The sequence below is a fragment of the Dasypus novemcinctus genome, chromosome 13, assembly GCF_030445035.2.
Source record: "Dasypus novemcinctus isolate mDasNov1 chromosome 13, mDasNov1.1.hap2, whole genome shotgun sequence".
Taxonomy (NCBI): domain Eukaryota; kingdom Metazoa; phylum Chordata; class Mammalia; order Cingulata; family Dasypodidae; genus Dasypus; species Dasypus novemcinctus.
Window position 1 is genome coordinate 88,125,276 of NC_080685.1, and position 19,783 is coordinate 88,145,058.

The 19,783-nt window shown below is 38.3% G+C and overlaps 1 protein-coding gene across 2 annotated transcripts in view; it reads right to left on the minus strand.

The window, feature by feature from the left end:
* Positions 1–19,783, minus strand: part of KLHL12 (kelch like family member 12) — a 46,345-nt gene that overhangs the window by 15,335 nt on the left and 11,227 nt on the right. For both annotated transcript variants that reach the window (XM_058274976.1, XM_004481904.4), the window contains exons 4-6: positions 19,404–19,621; positions 12,705–12,854; positions 10,201–10,315 (exon numbers count right to left, since the gene is read on the minus strand). In XM_058274976.1, coding sequence (XP_058130959.1) covers positions 10,201–10,315; positions 12,705–12,854; positions 19,404–19,621 — 483 coding nt within the window. The remainder of the gene's footprint in view (positions 1–10,200; positions 10,316–12,704; positions 12,855–19,403; positions 19,622–19,783) is intronic.

Sequence of the window (19,783 nt, forward strand, 5' to 3'; positions counted from 1 at the left end):
TGTCCTCATAGCAACATACTGTTCATATGTGCTGGGTGAAGGACTATCCGACACCATTTCAAGAATGGGAGTTTCTCCCTAAAGATTAATTTTTCACATACTTTCAGCAACAAACCATGGTTAAGTGTCCTCTTTGATAGTTAAAATGGGATTGAAATTCTCAGTAATTTCTTCATGATGTGTATCTCCTGATTAAGACCTGCTATTATTTCTAAGGCAGGTTTAGGAAGAAATGCTGATCGACTTTCTTTCCTTTATTGTTTTGGTCCCTTTTACATGGTCTCTATAACTTGATGGTTTCAAGCTTCCCTCTGATTTCTCTTGTTCGGGTGCCTTTTCAGTATACCATGTCCTCAGCCACGTGCTGACCTGCCCATCGAGCCTGGGCCAGGTCCCCGCACTCTGGCTTGCCCAGCCCTTCTGTGGCCCGAAGCTGTGATGCGGGCTCTAGACTGCTGCCGCTTCTCCTGTCCACTAGGATGCAGCCGTGTCTGAGCTGCCTGACTGGGGTGCAGCCACAAGGCTCTTAATACCTACATAATAATATTCTATAAAATGGAATATACTATAATCCAGTCAACCATTCATTCCTCTTCAAAAGGAATTCAGGTTGTATCCTTTTTTCTTCTGCTATCACTAACAATTTACAGTAAATACTCTTACATATATATCCTTAAATAACAGTGTTCATTTTTATAGTATGGATTCCAAGAAGTGGGAGACAAAGGGTATACACATTTTAATCTTTAATAAATATCTTTTAAAATCTTCATCTCTGACATGCTAAATGAAGCAAATTTTTAAATGTTTATGGGTCACTTACCTTACACCTTTTCTGTGTGCTACCTATACATCTCTTTTCCCAATCTTCTATTCGGTTGTCTTTTTCTTATTGATTTACATGTTCATTTCATATTAGTAATGTTAACCTTTGTCATACATATTGAATATATTTTCTCAGTCCATGTCTTTTGCCATCAATTTAAAAAATTGATGTAGTCAATTAATCTTGTAAATTTCTGGATTTTCTTAGTTTAAAAAGAAGTTATACAAGTATTTCCCCATGTTTTCTTCTAAAATTTACATAATTTTCCATAGGTAGTTTTTCTATAGTGTGAGTCAGGGATCACATTTTGTCATCATGCAGAAACTAACAGAATAGTACTATCTACTATGCCTTCTCTAAGAGCTCCCTTAAAAAAAATACAGATATTTTTGGGTATAGGATTATGGGTGACTTTCATTTATTTATTTTTTGCTTATTTGTATTTCTAAATTTTCTATATTGAACATATAGTACTTAAACCATTAAAAACTGAAGGGGGAAAAAACTGAAGGGGATAAATTATGATTTCACTTAAATCTATTAGTGAACAGCCTTATTATCAATTAACACATTAGCATGCATGACTCTCCAGTCAGAAAAGAGAAAGAATAGGAAATAGTAAAAACAAAATACCATCCCACAGGAAGAGGACTTGGCCCAGTGGATAGGGTGTCCATCTACCACATGGGAGGTCCGCAGTTCAAACCCTGGACCTCCTTGACCCATGTGGAGCTGGCCCATGTGCAGTGCTGATGCGTGCAAGGAGTGCCGCCCCATGCAGGGGTGCCCCCCGCATAGGGGAGCCCCACGCGCAAGGAATATGCCCCATAAGGAGAGCTGCCCAGCACAAAAGAAAGTGCAGCCTGTCCAGGAATGGCGCTGCACACAAGGAGAGCTGACACAGCAAGATGACGCAACAAAAAGAAACACAGATTCCCGCGCTGCGGACAGAAAGAAGAACACGCAGCAAATGGACACAGAGAACAGACAACTGGGATGGGAAGGGGGAAGGGGAGACAAAAAAAAATACCATCCCATACATACAGAGTGATTTATAAACTACAAAATGCTTTTTTAAAAACTTTTTAATTTTTATTTTATATTTTTCAATTAAAAATTTTTATTTATACAAAATGCTTTTACACATTATATCTAGCCTCTTGGGATAATGAAACAAGGAGGATAGGAAATGGGAAGGGAATTAACATCTGAGTACTTATTATGTGCCAGCTATAACGTTAGGCTTCTTATATATATATATTATCTCATTTAATCCCCTCAACAATCCAGTGAGATAAGACCTAAGTGGCATTATTTTAAAGGTAGACGCATAGGCTCAGATATGCTGCTATCCTGCCCAAGGTCATACAATCAGTCACTGATGGAGCTGTGATTTTAATCTCTGTCTGTTTACTAAAATAACAGTTAACACATACAGCACTTATTATGTGCCAAGAACTGTTCTAAGCCTTTTATATAAATTACTCAATTTAATCCTTATAACAACATTGGAGGAAGGTGCTATTATGATTCTGGTTTTACAGATGAGAAAACTGAAGCACACAGAGTGTCTCGTCCAAGTAAATATACTTAGTAAGTAGTAAACTGGGATCTGTACCCATGTGGTCTGGGCTCCAGAGTTCATGTTCCTTAAAACCACATATCACTACAAGATTCCCTGTACTTTCTATTATACTGGACTGTCACTCCCTCCTTTTTTCATTCCAGCATTCAAAAAACACACAAAAAGGAGTCAATCAAGATGGTGGCATAAGATGCTCCAGGGTATTGTTACTCCACAGAATCTTAGAACAACTAGCAAAAACTGGCAGAGCCGCCTTTCTCAGAACTCTGGCCCTGAGGAGAGAACAGAGTAACCCCTATATGTCTACTGTGGTACCTGGACGCCCATGCCAATGTATTAGGTGGCAGCCTGAAAGACTGAACTGGGAATCTCAACTATGCCCTCCCAGAATATCCCCTGCAGGCTAAAGCAGTATAAGAAGCAATTAAGTCAAAGTGGTGTAAGGCAAATGATTACCTGTTCTAAGTAATAGAGCACCCAGGAGAGGGAGAAAGTCTTTTTCATAGGGAGTAGAGGGGACACTGAAATTATTCTAAATGTGGAAATTTCTAAGGCCATGAACAATCACAAGCCAAAGTTGCAAAGACTATCAAAGGTGTTTTTTGTATTGCTTTGCTTGTTAGTTCCAGGCAATCAGGGAAGCCTTTATCATATCACTAGCTATATACAAACTTAAGGAACAGGCAGCTCAAGGACTAAATCCCAGAGTTAACACTTTTTTTCAAAAAAAATTATTTATTTATTTATTTTTTAAAATTACATTATGAAAAATATGAGGTCCCATTCAACCCCACCGCCCCCGCCCCCCACTCCCCCCACAGCAACACTCTCTCCCATCATAATGACACATCCATTGCACCTGGTAAGTTCATCTCTGAGCATCACTGCACCCCATAGTCAATGGTCCACATCATAGCCCAGACTCTCTCACGTTCCATCCAGTGGGCCCTGGGGGGATCTATAATGTCCCGTAATTGTCCGTGAAGCACTATCCAGGACAACTCCACGTCCCGAAAACGCCTCCACATCTCATCTCTTCCTCCCGTTCCCCACACCCAGCAGCCACCATGGCTACCGTTCCCACACCCATTCCACATTTTCTCTGTGGACATTGGATTGGTTGTGTCCATTGCACATCTATGTCAAGTGAGGGCTTAGATTCCATATGGGTACTACACTTTTAAATATTAAAATGTTCAGTGTACAACAAAAGATTAGGAAAAAAGAAAAAAAGAAACAGGAGTGATGGTGCTTTCAAAGGAAAAGATAAAAATCTAGAAACCATCAATAAAAACACCAGACTTTAGGCATATCAGAAAAAGACTTAAAAAAACAAAAACCAAAAACACAACCCTTCAATATATTCAAGGAAATATAGGAAAACAGAGAAAAAACTAAAGGGAACCAGGAAAATGATGAACGAACAATATGAGAGTCTCAATAAATAGATAAATTTTAAAATGTAAACAAACAGAAATACTAGGGTTACAAACCACACTACAGAAATGAAAAATTCCCAGGGTTTTAATAGCATAATGTAGCTGGCAGAAGAAAGAATCAATGAACTCAAAGATAAGGCAACTGAAATTTTTCAGGCTAAGGAGCAAAAATTAAAAAATTTTATAAAAGTGAATGAGCCTAAGAGACCTGTGGGACATCAGCAAACACATCGATATATGTAGGATGGGAGTCCCAGATGGAGAGGAAAGAAGGACTATTCAAAGAAATACTGGCAAAAGAATCCCCTAACTAAGGAAAGACATGAATATCCACATTCAAGAACCCAATGAATGCCAAACAGAATAAACTTGAAAAGAACCATGCCCAGACACATAGTAGTCAAACTGTCAAATGCCAAGGACAAGAAGAGTTCTGAAAGCTGTGAGAAGCAAAATGTCATGTACAAGGGAGTCTCAATAAGATTAGATGCTGATTTAGCATCAGAAACCATGGAAGCAAGGAGGCAGTGGGAAAATATTTGAAGTGCCAGAAGAAAACAACTGCCAACCATGAATTTTATATCCAGCTAGACTGTCTTTCAAAAATGAGGGTGAGATTAAGACATTCCCAGATAAACAAAAGTAGAGGGAGTTTGTCAACCCTAAACCTGACCTACAAACAATGCTAAAGGGAGTTCTTCAGACTAAAAGGAAAGGACATTAGACACTGGATCAAAGCAGGATAAAGGAATAAACACCTCTGGTTAGGTAACCATATGGGTAATTATAAATGCCAGTATCATCGTATTTTTTTGGTATGTAACTCCACTTTTTGCTTCTTACTGGTTTTAAAATGAAAATGCATAAAAAGTAATGGTAAATCTATAGTTTCAGACATACAATGTATGAATAAATAATTTGTAACAAATACAACAAAAAGGTGGGGTGATGGAGGGGTAGAAACTTAGTGTATGCTATTCAAATTAAGTTGGTATCAAATCAAAGGTGACTGTTACAGATTTAGGATATTCAATTTTAGGCTCATGGTAACCACAAAGAAAATATATGAAAAGCATAAACAGAAAGAAATGAGAAGGGACTCAAAATGGTACACTACAAAAACTAAATAAATATGAAAGTAGGCATTAACAAAAGAATTGGGGGATTAAAAAAGGAATAAGATTAATAAAGACCAAAGAGCAAAATGGCAGAAGAAATTCCGGTATTATCAATAGTTACTTCAAATATAAATGAATTAAACTTTCCAAAAAGGGTAGAGATTGGTAGAATGGATAAAAAAGCATGACTCAACTATGGTATTTGGAAGACAACTTCAATTGAAAAACTTAAGTAGGTTATAAGTAAAAGGATGGAAAAAAATATACCAAGCAAACAGTAACCAACGGAGAGTTGGGGTAGCTATACAAATATCAGATAAAAAAGTTATGCCAAAAACTGTTATGAGGAACAAAGAAGGTCACAATATACTCATAAGGGGTAATTCAACAAGAAGATGCAACAGTTATAAATATATATGTACTTAAAGGCAGAGCCCTCAAAATATATGAAGCAAATACTAACAGATTTGAAGGAAGAAATAGATGGATCTATTTTAATAGTAGGAGATTTGCAAAAACCACTTTTAACAATGGATAGAACATCTAGACAGAAGAATAATTACTCTACTGTAAACCAAATAGATCTAACAAACATATATAGAACACTTTACCCAACAACAGAATACACATTCTTCTTGAGTGCACAAGAATTGTTCTCTAGGATAGATAATATCTTAGGTCATAAAACAAGTCTTAATGAATTAAAAAATATTGAAATCATATAATGTATCTTCTCTGACTGCAATTGAAAGAAGCTAGATATCAGTAACACAGGGAGAATTGGAAAAATCACAAATATGTGCAATTAAACAATACACTCTTAGGACCTGGGAACAGTCCCAAATGACAGTGCAATGACAGATACAGGCAATTACTTATCTTGCCATAATCTAAAGAATTGGGTGGAGAGAGTGTAAACTACAATGTAAACTATAATCCATGCTTAGTGGCAATGCTCCAAAATGTGTTCATCAATTGCAATAATGTACCACACTAATGATGGATGTTGTTAATGTGGGAAAGTGTGGGAGATGTAGGGTCAGGGCATGTGGGAATCCTCTATATTTTTTATGTAACATTTACGTAATCTAAGTATCTTAAAAAAGAAAAACAACTAAAATTAAAAAAAAAAAGAAACAACCAATGGGCCAAAGAAGACATCACAAGGGAAATTAGGAAATTTCTCGAGGCAAATGAAAATGAAAACACAACATACCAAAACTTATAGGATGCAGTAAAGGCAGTGCTGAGAAGAAAATTTATAGCTCTAAATGCTTATATTAAACAATTAAAGAGATCTCAAATCAGAGACCTAACCTCCAAACTGGAAGATCTCGAAAAAAGAAAGCAAATAAACACAAAGCAAGCAGAAGGAAGGAAATAACAAAGATTAGAATGGAGTTAAATAAAATAAAGAAAAATATAATTAAAAAATCAAGAATTGTTTATTTGAAAAGTGACACCCTTTAGTCAAACTACGAGCAACTGTATGCTAAAATATCAAATAACCTAGATAAATTCTGAGAAACACACAAAGTACCTACACTGACTCAAGAAGAAATGGAAGATCTCAACAGACCAATAAAAAGTAGAGATTGAACCAATTATTTAAAAAACTCCAAACAAAGAAAAGTGCTGAACCATAAGGCTTTACTGGTAAATTTTACCAAATATTCCAAGAATTAAACTCTAATCCTGCTCAAACTCTTCCAAAAAACTGAAAAGATAGCCTGTTTATGAGGCCAGTAGCACCATCCTAATACCAAAACCAGATAAACATACAACAAGAAAACTACAGACCAATATACCTTATGAATATAGTCTAAAGTCCTCAACAAAACACTAAGGAAACCAAATCCAACAGTACATTAAAAGAATTATACATCATGATCGAGTGGGATTTAGCCCAGTTACGCAAGAGTGGTTCAATGTAAGAAAACCAGTTAGTATTAGTATGCCATATTAACAGAATGGGGAAACCCCACACAATCACCTCAACTGACACAGGAAAAACATTTGATCAGAAACAGGAGAAGGATGCCTATTCTCACCACAGTTTCTCAACACTATTGAAAGTTCTAGAGTAATTAGGCAAGAAAAAGAAGTAAAGACATCTAAATCGGAAAGGGACAAATAAAATTTTCTCTCTTTGCAGATGACACGATCCTATATATGGAAAATCCTGCAAAATCCACAACAAAGCTTCCAGAGCTAATAAATGAATTCAGTAAAGTGGCAGAGTAAAAAATCAACATCCCAAAATCAGTATTAAACAATCTGAAGAGGAATTCAAGGAAAAAAAATTCCATTTACAAGTGCAACTAAAAGAATCAAATATCTAGGAATAAATCTAATCAAGGTTGTATAGGACTCATACACAGAAAACTACAAGACATTCCTAAAAGAAATCAAAGACTGAAATAAAGGGAAGAACCTTCTGTGTCCATGAATTGGAAGACTAAATATTGTTCTGATATCAGTCAACCCCAAACAATTTACAGATTCAACATAATCACAATAAAAATTTCAACATCCTTCTTTGCAGAAATGGAAAATCCAATTATCAAATGTATATGGAAGAGTAAGGGGCTCCAAATAGCCAAAGCCATCTTGAAAAAGAAAACAAAACTGAAGGGCTCACACTTCCCAATTGTAAAAGTTACTACAAAGCCACAGTAATCAAAACAGATGGTACCAGCACAAGGACAGACATATAGCTCAATGCAATCGAATGGAGAGTTCAGAAAAAAAAACCTCACATCTATGGCCAACTGATTTTCAACAAGTATGCTAAGTCCACTCAATTAGAAAAGCATAGTCTCTTCAACAATTAATTGGTCCTGGGAAAAGTGACTATCTATATGCAAAAGAAAAAAAAAATAACTCAAGTGTATCAAAAACCTAACTATAGGTAGCAGACTTGGCCCAGTGGTTAGGGCGTCCGTCTACCACATGGGAGGTCCGTGGTTCAAACCCCGGGCCTCCTTGACCCATGTGGAGCTGGCCCACGTGCAGTGCTGATGTGTGCAAGGAGTACACGCAGGGTGTCCCCCGTGTAGGGGAGCCCCACGCGCAAGGAGTGGGCCCTGTAAGGAGAGCCGCCCAGCGTGAAAGAAAGTGCAGCCTGCCCAGGAATGGTGCTGCCCACACGGAGAGCTGACACAACAAGATGACGCAACAAAAAACACAGATTCCCATGCTGCTGACAACAACAGAAGCGGACAAAGAACACACAGCAAATAGACACAGAGAACAGACAACCGGGGTGGGGGAGGGGAAGGGGAGAGAAATCAATCAATCTTAAAAAAATAACCAACCCCCCCCCAAAAAAAAACACCTAACTATAAGAATTAGGACTATAAAACTCCTAGGAAGAAAACATAGGTAATTACTTCCAGGATCTTGTTTTTAGGCAATAGTTTCTTAGACTTTATACCACAAACACATGCAATAAAAGAAAAAATGGATAAATGGGGCCTCATCAAAATTATAAACTTTTGTGCATCAAAGGACTTCATCATGAAAGTAAAAAAGACAACCCTATGGGGGGGTGAGGGGTATATGGGGACCTCATATTTTTTGAATGTAACATTAAAAAAAAAAAAAGAAAATTAAAAAAAAAAAAAAGACAACCCTACAAAATGGGAGAAAATATTTGGAAACCACACATTTGCTAAGGGTTTAATATTCAGAATTTATAAAGAAACCCTACAACTCAACAAGACAACCTAATCAATAAATGGGTCTAAACACTTGAATGGACATTTCTTCAAAGATATACAAATGGTTAAAAAACACATGAAAAGATACTCAACATTATTAGCCATCAGGGAAATGCAAACCAAAATCATACTGACATACCATTTCATACCCACTAGAATATCTATTAAAAAAAATACAAAAAATAACCAGTATTGGAGAGGGTGTAGAGAAATAGGAACATTCATTTATTGCTGGTGGGAATGTGAAAAGATGCGGCTGTGTGAAACTATTTGGCAGTTCCTCAGAAAGTTAAGTATAGAATTACCATATGATCAGGCAATCTTACTTCTAGGTACATAACCAAAAGAAGTGAAAGCAGGGATTCCAACAGATAGTTGCTCACCAATGTTCATAGTGTCATTACTCACAGTTGCCAAAAGGTGACACATCCAAGTGTCCACCAACAGATGAATGGATAAACAAAATATCTAGCCATAAAGAGAATAAAGTTCTGATACAACGGATAATACGGCTGAACCTTGAAGACATCATGCTGAGTGAAATAAGCCAAATACAAAATGAAAAACATATGTTGTCACTGACCTGAAATAATTAGAATAAGCGAATTCATAGTCAGAAACTAGAATACTTGTTACCAGGGGCTGCAGTGGGGTTAGGGATTGGGGATAATGCTTAGTTGGTACTGAGTTTCTGTTCAGGTGGATGAAAAAGTTTTGGTAATGGATGGTGGTGATGGCAGTATAACATTGTCAATGTATTTATACCACTGAGTATATATTTGAATGTGGTATAACGGGAAATTTAAGGTTGTACCATATTACCAAAATCAAAGCAAAACCACACAAAACCAAACGACAGTGCTGTATAATAACAAACAGTGAACCCTAATATAAACTATGGAGTATAGTTAATAGTAGAATCTTAACAAAATTGTTTCATCAATTTAAAAAAGTTAGCACATTAATGTAAAGTTAGCACACTTTAATGTAATGTAAAGTGTATAGTAGAATCATAATATTGTTTCATCAATTGTAACAAAGTTAGCACACTAATGTAAAGGCAAAACTGTGCATGTGAGTGGGGGTATATGGGAACACTTCATTTTCTGCATACTTTTCTGTAAATCTACACTGTCTTATAAAACAACAACAATACACACAAGGGGAAGGAGAGACGTGGGTGGGAGCATACCACTTATTACATGGCATTCAAAATAATCTATAATGAGCAAACTCCTTTACATTGCATAATACTTCACAATCTATAAAGTGACTTCATGCTATCTCATTTAACCCTCCAAACAGTTATGTGAAATGGGCAGGTGAGATATCCTTAGTTTATAGGAAAGAAGGCTCAGAAGTAAAGTGACTTGCCCAGGATGACACCATTAATAAGGATTAAGTCCAAAACAAGGTCTTTTCACTTCTTACACAGTGCTCTTTTCAACTATATTATGCTACCTTCAAGGGGGAGGTGAAAAATACCCCCACTGCCATGATGCCAGCTTACCTAGACGAGCCCTTGTCCTGGGTCCCTGCATCTGACTCCGCAGTTCAGGTCTCAGATGAAACTTCTTTGCTTCATCAACTAGGTCCCTGCATTGTAAACTACAGCGGATGAAAGGCTGAAAGACAGCAGATATGAAAGTGAGCCACAGGGGCCTCTTCCAATGTTAATAAATATAAATGGCACAGATAAAAAATGAACTTTTTAATATAGGAAACCAGTTTCCAAAGTCCTGTGGTTTTAGGAGGTAATAACTATGCTGGTTTTAACTATGCTTTGGATTAATATTAAATATTAAAGTATTAATATTAAAATTAATATTTTTTAACAGATAATATACTATCTGATTCAAAAATCAAATGATATAAAAAGAGATTTATTGAGAAGTTTTGCTCCTAGCCCTATCTCATCTACCTTGGCACTTACATTAGTTTGTTTGTATATCTTTTTAATGATTATGCAGATACAAGGATATAATAACTAATTAAACTTTTATGGGGAAACTGAAAGCCTTCTGTTATTTCCTGGGATGACAGGGAGGAGTACATCTTGTCTGAAATAATTTCCCCAATGTTCACAGCATTGTCATAATATCCATATCTGTTTCTACTAGAGCTCTGTTCTGGCTATCTTCTTCCACTTGTCTCTTCAGATTCACTCTACAGCCTTCTCCACTCTGCTTTCTGGCTTAGAAGATATAAACCATGTCCATAGGACATCCATGCCCTCTGGTTTCTGTTTGGGCTCAAAGGAAAGAAGAAGAGTGAAGTCATGGTCTTTATTTTCCTGGCTCCTCCACTGTAAGGCTGGCTGTATCCCTCAACCAAAGGTCACGGTTCTTCTCAATGAGCAACTCTACATGACTTACTTTCCTTCCAGGTTCTGGTAACCATGCCTCAGCTTTGTCCTTTCAGGCCTAGGGGTGGTGAAGAGCTTGACTGTACTAGTTCCAGGTTAACTTCACTGTCATTTGTTTTTTCCTTATACTTGCTCTTTTTTTTTTAAGACTTATTTTTATTTATTTCTTTCCCCTCCCCCCCATTGTCTGCTCTCTGTGTCCATTCACTGTGTGTTCTTCTGTGTCTGCTTGTGTTATCAGGTGGCACTGGGAAACTGTGTCTCTTTTTTGTTGGTTATCTTGCTGCATCAGCTCTCTGTGTGTGGGGCACCCTCCTGGGTGGGATGGGCTTTTTTCACTGGGGCACCCCTACGTGGGGGCGCCCCTGTGTGGCATGGCACTCCTTGTGCGCGGCAGCACTGCGCATGGGCCAGTTTACCACACAGGTCAGGAGGCCCTGGGTATAGAACCCTGGACCCTCCATATGGTGAGCGGACACTCTATCAATTGAGCCACATCTGCTTCCTAAACTTGCTCTTTATACAAGCTCCTTTATAAACAAACCCTCCTCAAATAATCTTTTCCTTTTGAGACCCTGATGGATACATGCTCTAATTACAGAGCACCTATTTACCTGAACCAAGAAAATTTCAGTATGGATGGGAAAGGAAAATAAACAATAGTAGCAGCAAATAGTTATAGAAGCAATTTTTAAGAAAGAACACAAAAAGAAAAAAAAATAAAGAAAATTAAAAAAAAAAAGCAGTTTTAAAGGCTTTTCAATATTAACCTATTTAATACTGACAACAACAGCCTATGAAATAGGTGCTATTATTATCTTCATTTTACAGATACGAAAGTTGAGGCACAAGTAAAGGAAGCAACTTACCTAAGGTTCATGTGGAAAGTGAACCACTAACCACTATGTAAAGAATTGGACACATGAATAAGTGGACAGATTGTAAGGAAATTACAAATAAGTGAAAAAGAGTTTGAGATGTGACACTAACCAGTCTGCAACTTCTCTAATGTCAAACTGAAAAACTGAACTTGCAGTTAACTCCAGAGACCTAGGCCTGGACTAGCAGAAGGAACTCATTCATTCACATGGACCTTACCTACATCTTATAACCAATCTTGTCCAAAGTATGGTCCAGGTAATATAGGTGGTTTATAAGGTAAGAATGATGAAAATGTACCACCAACAACTTAAACAGGAGAAACACTTTTATAAGGTGACACGATTAAAGTTATATATCATATGACCAAAGTCAAAATTAAATGCATCAAAATGCTTTCATGTTGACTTCACCATAGGTCAAAAATAAAGAGGTTTGCTAGGCAAAACATTTTTGCCATATTTTTCAAGGCAATTTGGAACAACTGACATTTAATGGAAAGGGGACAGTTTATCACCTGATACTGGTTATGTAAAACATTGAGGGGCATGTAAAAAAAAGTACTTAAATCATAGTTTTTCATCTGTGTCAGAAGCCTGGCTTGCCAATTAACCTCTCCTAGGAATATCCCTGGGGACTGTCAAGTACCATTCTCCCTGGTATCCCTGGAAAGACTAAGCAGGAAACTCTGTGCCTCAATTTTGAACACACAATACTAAGTTACAAGAGTTTTTCAAGGTGTTGGATATTTTGTGTCTTATATGTCTTACCTCAGCATCTATTACATCTGTGATATACCTAGGGGTCAGCAAGGGCATTCGGACATACTGTAGTAGGTCAGGCAAAGATTCTTCTCGCTCCTTCTTGGCATGTTTCACCCAATTGATGACAGCCTCAAAGACCGGCTCTTCAGAATCCACCTGTAAATTTATATTCATACATCATCGATCTAAGCTTTTGAAATTACCTCACATTCTCAAAAAGTAACCAAGCTTACTTTCTCCTTCTCACGCTTCAATCTCCACCACCTTTATTTGCCATCTTCCAGAAAAAGCTAGGCTCTAGGGAAGATGATCTTTTCAGACACAGCTAACTTAGCCCAGGAAAAGAATTACAGTCAACTTGGGTAAAAAGGTTTCCTAAGATAGACCATCAGTGACAGGTTGGACTTCACTTTAGAATTTTTTCCATTCTGGAATTCTTTTCTGGTCATTTCTGAAGATTTAGGGGAGGATTCTGTAGTCCTATTCAAATTTGGCTCTTGAAATTTTGTTTATTCGTAAGTATGGTCTAATCATCCCCAACCTTGATTTCCAACCCCTCCACTCATGCCTGTGAAGCAAGAGTTTTTTCAAAGCATTGTCAATTACTGTTTGAACAACAAAAAGGCACTGTTTTATTTGAGATGATAAATATAATTAATCATTTGGGATACTCAGTTTTCATAGGAAAACTAGATAGGTGAGAAACACCCCAAAAAGCATCATACCACCAGGAAGACTTAGGACCTCCCGGAGACAGATACCTAAGTATAGGTCTTATGTTCCTTCCACCAGACCCCTAGAGCTTATGTATCTGTCTGAGAGATCCCTTTTAGAGTGTGACTGTGATAGAGAAAGAAAACACCCATGAACTGTTTTTAAAAAAACTGGTAACTCTGGAAATAGAGAAAATATTTCAGAAAGTTCATTCATTAGACAGATATACTAAACAACTGCTATGTGCCAGGCAATGGGTTATGTAATAGTGAACAAATCATATATGATCTCTGCTCTTAATGGCCAAATGGGGAGATAACTGTTAAACTGGAAAAATAAACGGCTCACTTTGTCATTACATATTATAAGAATGGTTCAAGGGTTATGAGACAGAAAACCCAAGATTTCTATTTTAGATTGATGGGTCAGGGAAGAGCCTCCCTGAAGAAGCAATAAACTTATTTGTTTTTTGTTTTGTTTTGTTTTGTTTTTTGAGGTACTGGGGGCTGGGGAATGAAACTGGGACCTCATCTGTGGGAAGCCGGATCTCAACCAGTGAGCCACATTGGCTTTCCTGAAGTGGTTTTTTCATTTTGTTTTCGCTTGTTGTTTTTGTTTTTTCAGGAGGCACTGGGAACTGAACCCAGGACTACCATGTGGAAGGTGGGCACTCAACAGCTTGAGCCACATGTGCTCCCAGAAGCAATAAATTTAGCAATTAGCCATGGTAAATTAGAGAATACTCCAAGGCAGACTGAAGAGCACAAGCTGGAGCTGTAGTGTCCTCCACAGTAGCCACCAGCCATATATGGCTATTTACATTTAAATTAAAAATTAGAAAACTAGAGAGAAGGAAACAGAATAGCAGCTATATTTGGAAGGGGAAGTGTAGAGAGATTGAGAGGTGATGGGTTTTGTTTGGTTGCTTGTTTGGTTTTGTTTTTTTAGTATTATTACTGGAATAATGAAAATGCTTTAAAAATGACTGAAATGATGAATGCACAACTATGTGATTATACTGAATACCACTGATTGTACACTTTGGATGGATTTATGCTTTACTAATATGTATCAATAAAACTGATTTGTTTAAAAAAATTAAAATCTAAAATTCCATTTCTCAGGGGAGTGGTGTAGATCAGTGTTGAGGTCCCAGGTTCAATCCCTAGTACCTCCTAAAAAAAAATCTCTGTTCTCAGTTGTGCTAACCACATTTCAAGTACTCAGTAGCCATATGTGGCTAGTGGTAACCAAATTGGGCAACACAAATATAGATCATTTCCACCTTTACAGAATGTTCTATTGGACAGCACTGTCCTACAGCAAGAGAGAAGTTGCAACTTAAGGAAATGATGGAAGGCTAGTGTAGTAGAATGAAGGAGGATAAAAAAGACAATGCTGGAGAGATAAGCAAGGTCCAATTCATAGAGGGCATTAGAAGACTGGAGTTTACTCTAAGAGCAATTAGAAATGTTAAGAGGTTTCAAGCAGGGCAGTGACATGATTTTACTTAAATTTTGTAAAGATACACTGGCTGCCATGGGTAGAATAGTTTGGAAGGGCCAAGAGCTGGGAGGCCAGTTAGGAGGTTGCTCTGGTACACCAGGCAAAGATGATGGTGCTTAGACTACAGCTATGGCAGTGATAGTAAAGAAAAGTAGATGCATTGGAGAAATAGTTGGGAGATCAAACTAATCCAGCCCTATTGATGGATTTGATGCAAGGAAGGACACATAGGGTGCCCAAGATTTTCTTTCATTTTTTTCCCCCTTCCCCCTCCCCTGCCCTGCTATTTTTGCTGTCTGTGTCCATTCGCTGTGTGAGCTTCTCTATTTCTCTTTTTTGTTTTCTCGTCTTTCTCCTCTAGGATTCACCAGGATTCGATCCCAGAGACCTCTGATGTGGACAGAGGTTCCCTGTCAATTGTACCACCTCAGTTTCTGGTCTCTGCTGTGCTTCACCTTGACTCTCCCCTTCATCTTTCTTTTGTTGCATCATCACCTTAATGTGTGACTCACTTGTGTAGACACTGGCTCACTGCACAGGCACTCAGCTTGCTGCGTAGGCACTGGCTCGCTGTGAGGACACTCAGCTTGCCATGTAGGCACTGGCTCTCCAAGTGGGCACTGGCTTGCCATGTAGGCTCACCACATGGGCACTCATGTGGGCACTCAGCTTGCTACGTGGGCACTCAGTTCACCATATGGCACTCGGCTCGCCACATGGGTAATCAGCTCACTGCATGGGCACTCAGCTTGCCACATGGGCACTGGTTTGCCATGCAGGCATGCTTTCTCTTCTTCTTTTTCACCAGGAGTCCCCAGGGATTGAACCCGGGTCCTCTCAAAGGGTTCCGCCTTATCACTTGAGTCACATCTGCTTCCCGTTCTTTCATCTTTGTTAAAGAATGTTAGCCTGAGGGAAGCAGATATGGCTCAAGGAATTGGGCTCCTGTCTACTATACAGAAGGTGCAGGGTTTGATACCCAGGGCCTCCTGGTGAAGACAAGCTGGCCTGTGTGGTGGGTGAGCTGACGCATGTGGAGTGCTGCTCTGCTCAGGAGTGCTGGCCCATGTGGAGAGCTGATGCAGCAAAATGATGAAAAAAAAAGACACACAGAGGAGAGACGATAAGAGACACAGCAGAACAGGGAGCTGAGGTGGCACAAGAGAATAATTGCCTCTCTCACACTCTGGAAGGTCCCAGGATCAGTTCCTGGCGCTGCCTAATGAGAATACAAGAAGACACAGAAGAACACACAGCAAATGGACACAGAGAGCAGATAATTGAGGGAGGGAGGAGAATTAAATAAGTCTTTAAGAAAAAAGAATGTTAGCCTGATAGTTCTAAGCAGCTGCATGTTAGATTCTGACACTCTCTAGGTTTAAATTAGATATGTCAATTAAAAGATTTCTCAATCATGAATAAAGATACTGATCTTACTGAAGCCAGAAAAAACTGAAATTGCAGAGAAACAGCTGAACTGGGAGAAAAAAAACGTTAATTCCTCACTATGGAGAAAAAAGAAATTTTCTCCATAATAAATTTTCATGGAGTATGCTCAATACTCAAAACAACCTTATGTACTAAGTACAAATATTATCTGTATTTTATAGAAGAGAAAACTGAAGATTAGTAGTTAGGTAACTTATTCACTATCATACAGCCAAGATTCAAACTCCAGACTAACTCTAAAACCCATGTTGTTTTTTAACCAATCTAATATACCACTTTTCCTTGTTTTAAATAAGCAGCAGCTTTAGTTTGCAATGCAATGTCAGACATCTGGTTACTATTTTTGGTTGGAATAGGGAACAAAAAAAATGTGTCACTTGCTGTCTTCAGGAAAAAAGGCAAAGGGAGTCTTAATAGACACTTAAGGAAGACTATACAAGAGTTCTCAAACTGTGTTTTTCATCTTAGCTTCTGAATAAGGTGAGTTATTTGCTTTCTCTGTTCCATCTAGGTTTATTCCAGAGTCTATATAGTTCTAAAATAAGTTACTTCTGTGACTGCTTTCTCATTTGGCCAATCAGAACTATGAGCTATGACTAGCTCATAGTTTAGCAATTAAGAGGACAGGCTCTGGAACCAGATTGCCTAGATTTGAATCCTGGCTCCACTAAATACCAGTAGTACAGTGATAACCTCTAAGTCTTAGTTTCCTCCACTGAAAAATAGAGCCAACTGTGGGAATTAAATAAGACAACTTCCGTAAAATACCAAGAATTGTGACAATAGTATGTAAGCTCCAGGGGATAGGGATTTTGATCTGTTTTGTTCATAATTGTATCCCTAACACCCAGAACAGTCTGGACATATAATAAGTGCTCAATAAATATTTGATAAATGAACCAATAGTAAATGCTGAATAAATATTAGCTATTCTTACATGCAGTGAACTTCAAGATTGTAGTTCAACATACTTTCCAATATATGGGTAAGTCAAGAAAAATTCAGATATTTTAGTGAATTACATTTCCAGGTGAAAAATGTGTATTTTGGCTATGCCTGGCATTTCAGTGCAAGGATATAATATCCCCTATGAGGGTAAAAACAAAGATTTTAGCAAATACTTGGCTTGGGAGCATTTGTAACAGTAGAGAAGAGAGAAAAAAATTCAATTCTTTGTACAGAATTGAATTTCTTCTAACTAGGGGAAATAAAACCCAACAGGTAGACTTATCCTACTGCTTGGCTCTGCTAGGTATTTTCAAGAAGATACAAACTAAATAAAAAATTGGGCCACTAGAGATTAATACAGAGGTTTCAAAAATAATCTAATAGTCCTATATTGAACTTCTCACTCCAATTCCTAGCCTAACTACAAATCTATATGCAATCAAAACTCTGCTAAACTACTGATATTACGATTTAGAATTAGGAATATTTAAGATTCTTCTTGCTGGGTTAAGTTGCTAAAGGAGTGCCTAGGCACAGGAAGTTTCCCCCCGCTAGGTAAAGTATTACACCTTTAAAATCCAGTTCACATGTCTTTTCCTTCTACCCCTCCAGCCCCTCACAAGACACTTACTATCTGGCATTTGTTTGTGGCAGATCCTTACCTTCAACCACTTGTCCCTTTTCGCCTCTGGAGCAAAAGTTTTTTATTCTTTCTTCTGTGTAATATCCTTACTTTGCATAGGCTCCCATTACTCTCATTATACTTTATTATAATAAATTTAAAAATTTATATGTCTGTCTCTACTACTATACATAGATTTCTCTGATACCAGGAACTGTGCCGTTTTTTTTAATCCCCCCACCCCCTGTGGTTTTTGCTTGCTGTCTGCTCTCTGTGTCCATTCACTGTGCATTCTTCTGTGTGTCTGTATTTATTTTTATTTTTTCCCTCTTCCCCCTTGCGGCTTGCTTGTTGGTTTTGCTCTGTTTTCATTCGCTACGTGCTCTTCTGTGTTTTTATTTATCCCCCTTTTTGTTGCGTCACCTTGCTGAGCTGGCTCTCCGTGGCGCTTGTGGGTTAGGTAGCACTCGGTGGCGCTTGAGGGCCGGCAACTTTCCACAGTGCGCAGGCGAGCCTGCCTTCACAAGGAGGCCCCGGGACGTGAACCCAGGGCCTCCTATATGGCAGATGGGAGCCCAACTGATTGAGCCACAGCCACTTCCCCTGTGTCATGCTTTTTGATCCCTAGTACATAGCACTATATAGCAGATATTATCAATAAATGTTTGTGAAATGAGTGAACAATGGATAAGTGTTCTATGGAAATCTACTCCCACTTCCAAACTCAGCTTATGCCCACACTGATGAACAGTGATCTTCAACCACTGGGATCACATTTTTCATTGAGTAAAGCAGAAAACTCCCTCCTTGTAAATATGCAATTAAATTTGGCATAATTTTGTGGAGTTCATGAAAACTTTGAAGCCACCTGAATACTTGATATGAGGGGCCCTTCTGAGAAGCAGATGTGGCTCAAGTGATTGAGCTCCCACCTACCACTTGGGAGGTCTGTGGTTTGGTTCCCAGAGCCTCCTAAAGAAGACAGCAAGCTGGTGCAATGGTCAGGAGCAAGTTGACACAACAAGATGATGCAACAAGAGACACAAGAAGAAAAACATGAGAGACACAACAAAGCAGGGAGCAGGGGTTCCCAGTGCCTCCTAGAGAGAATGAGCTAGACAATGAGCTGGTGTGATGGGCAGGTGTGGTGAGCTGATGCAGCAGGATAACGCAACGATACAAGAAGAAAAAACATAATAAGCAGCACAACAAAGCAGGGAACAGAGGTGGCTCAAGTGATTAAGTGCTTCCCTCACACATCAGAGGTCCCAAGTTCAGTTCCCGGTGCCTCCAAAAGAAACAAGGAAGATGAACACATACAATGAGGGGGGTGGGGAGAAATAAATTAGTAAAATGAATCTTTAAAAAAAAAGCCCTGCTACAGAAACATAGTAACTCCACTCTACTTTGCAAATTTTGTAATGGTCGAGTCTTGAAGAAACCATACCACCAAGCCAAATCTGTACCTGAATTTCATCACACTTGATTAGCTTTTCCACCTCTCCTTGACTTAGAAGAATGAATTCTTCATGCTGTACAACTTCAGGAAAATGCTTCTGGCTAAAAACCTCAGCTGCTTGCATCAGGTCAACACAATTGTGAGTTTCAGCAAAATCCCTGATACCCAGGCAATTAGAAGGGTCCAACTGACTTTCTAAGAACTCACAGCAGGCTTGCTTCACACCTAGGACAAATGCAGACAATGAATACTTCAGTATAGTGAGACCAACTGCTTTAAGAGACACTGGATCAATTAAACAAAAATGCCTAGAAAACTTTTGGGAATCATGCTATAAAATTAATTACTAATTCAGCATAATGTACCTAATTTCTACTGTATATTAAA